Source organism: Furipterus horrens, unplaced genomic scaffold, assembly GCF_987537825.1.
Source record: "Furipterus horrens unplaced genomic scaffold, mFurHor1.1.pri manual_scaffold_12, whole genome shotgun sequence".
Lineage (NCBI taxonomy): Eukaryota > Metazoa > Chordata > Mammalia > Chiroptera > Furipteridae > Furipterus > Furipterus horrens.
The window spans coordinates 58,741,531-58,747,530 of record NW_028327182.1 but is presented as its reverse complement, the minus strand read 5'-3'; the positions used below and the strand labels follow the sequence as shown (position 1 = coordinate 58,747,530).

The 6,000-nt window shown below is 32.7% G+C and overlaps 1 protein-coding gene across 2 annotated transcripts in view; it reads right to left on the bottom strand.

Annotated features, from left to right (window-relative positions):
- Positions 1 to 3,998: 3,998 nt before the first annotated feature.
- Positions 3,999 to 6,000, bottom strand: part of ITGBL1 (integrin subunit beta like 1) — a 284,324-nt gene continuing 282,322 nt past the window's right edge. For both annotated transcript variants that reach the window (XM_090258003.1, XM_090258004.1), the window contains 2 exons: positions 5,752 to 5,865; positions 3,999 to 4,843 (listed from right to left, as the gene is read on the bottom strand). In XM_090258003.1, coding sequence (XP_090114129.1) covers positions 4,752 to 4,843; positions 5,752 to 5,865 — 206 coding nt within the window. In that variant the 3' untranslated portion in view covers positions 3,999 to 4,751. The remainder of the gene's footprint in view (positions 4,844 to 5,751; positions 5,866 to 6,000) is intronic.

The following is a 6,000-nucleotide window of genomic DNA, read 5'->3' as shown; positions in this document are numbered from 1 at the left end:
ACACACACACACTTATCAAACAACCCACTGATTTGCTTTTGGTAATCAGCCTTACTTGAGGTTTCTTTTTCCCCTGCAAGACTGTGTATTGGTTAAAATTAAGAAAAGATTTATTTTTCTAAAAACTAATATTTATCAAAATATTCACCTGTTTTGTTTTTTATATGAGTTGTCTACAAGGGCATTTATCCCTATGAGTGGATGTCAAAATATTTTCTTCTAATATATGTTTAGATATATTGCAGAGGGGTCTTTGTTTTTTGTAAATTATTCTGATTGCTTCCTTTGTGTCTGGTTTCATCTGTTGCATGGAACAAGGGCAGCACTGATGAACTGCATGTATTAGGGTCTGGGTATCAAAAACTATTGGTATGTATTACTCAATTTACATACAAAGAGTTTGTCTGAATTGTACAGTTTCTGTGTTTACTATCATTTGTTATATTCAATTCACAAACACATTGAATAAAATATTTATATTAAGGCATATTAGAAAACATCAAACAACTTTATATAATAAAATGGCTTTGCATCCCCCACAATTACAGAGAAATGTCATGTAAATAAATTGGTAAACTCAATTTCCCCCATTACCATGCCAAAGAAAATTTTAGGTCTTTGATGATACTTCTCTCCTTATTTTTCTGGAATAAGACTCTCCTTTCTTTTTCCTTTAAAACATCAACCTTGTTATTAAGTGCAGTCTGTCACTATTGATGTCCTGTATAGTACATCTGATGGAACTCTTTTGTATTTACAGACTGTGTGCTTTGTACCTACATGTACATATGTTGATTGTATCAAGTCTAATTTCACATTCCATTTGCATGCATATCTGGTGTGGGAGAATTATTTCTATTGATTTGTTATGGTAGCTGATTGCTTCACCCATCCCTCAGCAATGCTTGGGAATGTTAATGGTTTTGATATTTCAAGTGGCACCATGTTTATTTTCTTATAAGTTTGCTTTCTAAAATGTTTTGCTAAAACTTTACCTGGAACAATTATAGAAGAGGTGTAAATGGTCCACTTTATGTAAAGAATAAATTGTACTGAGCATCATTTCATTATAAAGCCTGGAGAATTTAGAAATTCTCACTCTAAATATTCACTTTCCCTGAGTGTCTTGGAGTAATGGGTAGCTTCAGGAGCTCCACAATAGGGTCCATAAGTATCCTGCTACAGTCCTTCTAATTGTTTGCCTTTTGAGAGTAAGCAGAGTTACTTTATCACAGCTAGCCAGCTGCTTAATTAAGTCTAAAATACTAGAACAGTCAGATATATTCATAATGACCAATATAAAATTAGGTTATCTTTTGAAAAAACAGAACAGAACAGCAAAAAACAAACAAAACAAAAACAAACAAAACAAAAAAACAAAAAAAACCCTTCTTGTTCTTTATGTTAGTTATGTATCATTTCATTTAAAGTTTTCTCCCTAATATTATAGGGAAAATTAAAATTTCAGGAAGAGAACAGACTAAAAAATATATTTTAGAAGAAAGTTAAAATATTTGAAAATTATTTTCAATTTCTACTCATAAAAAGACTACATCCAGGGAAAGCAATTGAGCTAGATAGTCATATCAAAATCCAGATGTGAATTGTGTTACTTTGGAGTGAAACACATTTCATTTTTAGCTTACAGAGTGGTACACAGGGCCTGTTGGCTCTTGAATACTGAATAGAATTTCAAAGTTTTGAAAATGAGTCTGCAAATGAAGGCTGAGTTATGTTCTGTTTATTTTTATTTTGGGGGGTGGGGGGTTACATATCGTTCAGTCTAATTCTGATGTTTACTGGCAGGGACTGTGTTTGCTTTTGAGATGGTGAGGTCATTCCTTTCAATGTGTCAAAAGACTCTAGCTCAAGGAGTCCAGGGAAAAAACAGAATATAATAATTCTCCTCTTAAGTCTTATGACTTTAGTGAAATCTTATTGAAACGTCCTTCTGGAAGGATTCCTCAGAGATGGTTTCTCAAGCAAACAGGGTTTATGCCAATATCATTTACAAACTTGTTGCATCCTATTCAATTGACATTAATCCTACTGTAACTTGGGACAAACTTGAATAAGCAAATGAGATTTGCACATTTTCCTTCTTTCTATTTCAAGTTTGTTCTTGCTCTGCCCTCCCTCTTAAGAAAAGAGAGAGAGTTTCTTAGTAATAAAATCAAAAGTCAAAGTACAAAATCACATTTAAAAAGGGTAGAATGTATGCCTTTACATGTAATTATTTTTATTCTATTTTTTCCAATTTAAACATGTAAACTAACTCATTTCATAATAGCTATATTGGTGTTTGCAAGCTAGAGTCAAAGTACCACACAGATGTAAGAAATACGGAAAGTTTCAGTTCAATAATCTGTTGCTAAATGAACCCAGAATATAGCTGATTGCCATGCATTTTTAGCTCATCAAAAATTTCAACAAATCACATTCTGAACTTTATAATAAACACTTCTCCATATCTAAACTTTTTCTTTAAAAATATAAATGCTGAGGGCATTTTTCTTATATTAAAATTTAAAAAGAACAACAGTTTTATTGTAGATGTCATTAATGAAAAGGTAAAACAAATATAGAGAATTACAAGAAAAGTGAGACACACCTAGGGTTATGTGAAGCAGCATAGAAATTAAGGGCAGTTCCAGCAGAGCTCATGTTGGCCAACTACTCCTAAGCTGTGAGCCAAATCCAGCTCTCAGTTGGTTTATGTATGCCCCTGGAGTTCAGAATGAGTTTTTCTTTTCTTTTTTTTTACAGTTTTACACTGTCAAACACAAACAAAGCAGAATATGCAACAAAGATATATGTGGCCCACAAATTTTAAAATATTTACTATCTGGTCCTTTCAATAAAAAGCAGAGCTCTGTAATAAGGAATATGGACCTCTCTTGGACTGTATTGGTTGGATAATGTCTTGAATTTCAATGTGTCCATCACCAAATAAGTTATCATTGCAATTGCTACTGAACAATTATAATAGGTTTGTTTGAAGCTTAAAATGCTTAGATGGAGAAGAGGAAAGAATATAATCTATTTATTTCTTAATTGCTTATATTTGCCTCATTTTACAAAACTGATATCCCAATTGACATATTCAACATTTCAGATGCAACTAATACGGTTGCTCTCCTTAATCCCAGGATAGAGAGAACAACTTCATAAATCTGTTAAAGTATGAGACCACTATTAATATTGGAAAAATCAGTATCAATTACATTTCTCTTAAATCATTTTCAATATAAAAGTAACTCAGCAGATATGTATTATCCTCACACTTGGTGATTTGACTTATAAAGTCCAAGCCATGTCTCTAGAATATTTACATCATTGAGTAAAATTTCCAAGTAAAAATTTTCACCTTAAACAATATGAAAATGATTTTATTACATTATTGTAGTATTTTACAAAATATAATTCACATTTAAAGAAAAAATGGATTTTTTTTAGCTCTAAATAATTAAAGGTTGCCTAAACTAATGTGTCAGTAGATTTAACTGCAAATATGAAAGGGAAGTCCAAATTATTATACATTTTCATAATTCAGTGTGAATTTCATGAAGAGCAAAATTTCATCATAGAAATAAACATTTTATTCCTATCACTGAGTAGAATATTTATAATTTTTATTTAAGCCATTTCTAGATTTTTCTTTTTATCCTCTGAGCTTTTGAGATTGGTGCCATTTTATCATAGCATCTCTTCCTGACTTCTGTGCATGACTGCACTTTTTCAGTAAGTAATGTGTACTTATAGGTAAGAGAGTGTTTTAAGAGAAATGAATACATATTTTTGGCCCACCATGCACTGCTTTTTTTTTAAAAGCAAGTTACCATGGAGTAACTTAATTAGTGAAAAATCAGATTCCTTGTACCTGCAACCCATTCTCAGTATAAAAAATGGTCTAGTAACAGAAAATGGACATTCTTGAATAACAATTCATTTTTTGTTATTCATCAGTTGGTAAAATACATATTGACACAGAATGTAAATAACTTATACCACTATTTATTAAAAATGTTAAATTGTACATTTTTATAATTTCTTCATCTTTGCAGATTCTTCTTTTTTGAGTTTAACTGAGATTACATAAATGACTTAATGACTAAAAATAATCCCCCACCCCATCCAACATTATACTTCATGTGTGTTTATCTTCACTGTACCCATATGGAAATACTGAAGGATATGGAATCCTAGCAAAATATGATCGATGACCTTGTGTGAGGATGTATAATTTCCATATATTCTAAAATGTCCTTTGTTGTGTAAGGATGTGCATTTTTAACAACTATGTCATTCAGCATTTCTCAGCTCCAGAACTATTGACACTTAAAGTCAGATAATTCTTTGTCATGGGGGCTGTGTTGTGCACTGTAGTGCATTTAGCAGCATCCCTGGCCTCTACCCACTAGATGTCTGTAGCACACCCTCCCACCCCAACCAGCTTGACAATCAAAATTGTCTGTAGACATTGCCAAATGTTTCCTGGCTGGCAGAGTTGTTTTTGTTGATAACCACTGGTGTAAATTATGAAAGAAAAATTTGTTTCTGGTGTTACGTATATAAGACTTTGCTTAATTGATTTTTAATAAGTATCCAGATTTCATTCAGGCATTCAGAAATACAAAAGCATACAATAGTCTGTTTGACCTGTCCTCATGGTGATTATACATGGTTTCCTCTACATTTCTATGTTCTAATGGCCTACAAAAATAAGAATACAGTCCTCTCCCATATAATTGTTAAGGATAGTCTGTGCCAAGCCAGATTTCACATGCATTTCCATTCCATCCATCCCAGCATTCACAGTTTCCACAGCTACATATTCCATTTCCTGAAATAAAATACACAGGAGAATCATTATCATGATTGAAATATACCAAATTAAAACATGTTATTATAAATGATAATGGTTCATAATCATAGCCATTTAATTCATCCTCTGCTAATTTTCTCATTGTGATCTTTCAAATAAGTGATGGCATCTACTTGGTGCTGCTATCAAGTTAGCATCAATCTAATGGTGACCATCAGTATCACTCCAACCAAGCTTCCCTCTCCTAATTTTGTTTTTCTGTAGAGAGCATGGTATGAGCTAGGCTGAATAATCAGACAGAAGATGGACCTGAGTAGTAGGGTGGTAGGGATGGACAGAAAGTGATGTCTAGCTTAATGACATGCATATTCATCTTTGACCTTTAGCTAGAAACAAGGAGAACTATGTAACTTATTTAAGAAAATGTATTTTATACCCAATTATTAGAACTCAATAACTCAGGATAACATTAGCTATTATACTCCTAAATTGTTTTTATACTTCCATCCCCCCACACACATTTTCCATTCCCTAAAAACAAACAACACATCAACCAGCTTTGGTCCCTAGGTCCTGTTTAAAATAATGTACCATTTCCTACACCATGCTCAAACTAAAATAGTTTTCAGTGGAATTATTTTCTTTTTGCAATATGTAAAATAGCATATGTGGAAGTTGGGGACAGTTACTTTGTTGAATTTTCCCCAAAATCATAATTTTGATGCTCCGTTTGTATTTCTCTATGTCTGGGAATAATGTTAGTGCTTATTCACAAATGCTCACCTCCCTTTACATACTTTATATAATCTGGCCCTTGAAAATACAGAAGCTTCCCTTCCCAGTGATCCAAAGAAATATGTGATGTGTGTCATTTGCCTTTATTACAAACTGTGGCATAGATCAATTTGAGTAGGTGAGTACTGCACCTGTGCAAATGAGACCATCATGTTTGTCACAGTCCCTGTCATCACAGTCACAGAATTCTCCTGAAACATACCATTCTTCAACAGAACAAATGCACTTTCCACAGTGACAAGAACCTGAAATTACAAAAGGTATATCGACTGTCACCACATAACTTAAGGTTTCCATCTAAAATAGAATACCATCAATGCACTGACAATAGGCTTCTAATAACCTGTCTTCCAAAAGTAAAAGTTTATGGAATAGCCAGT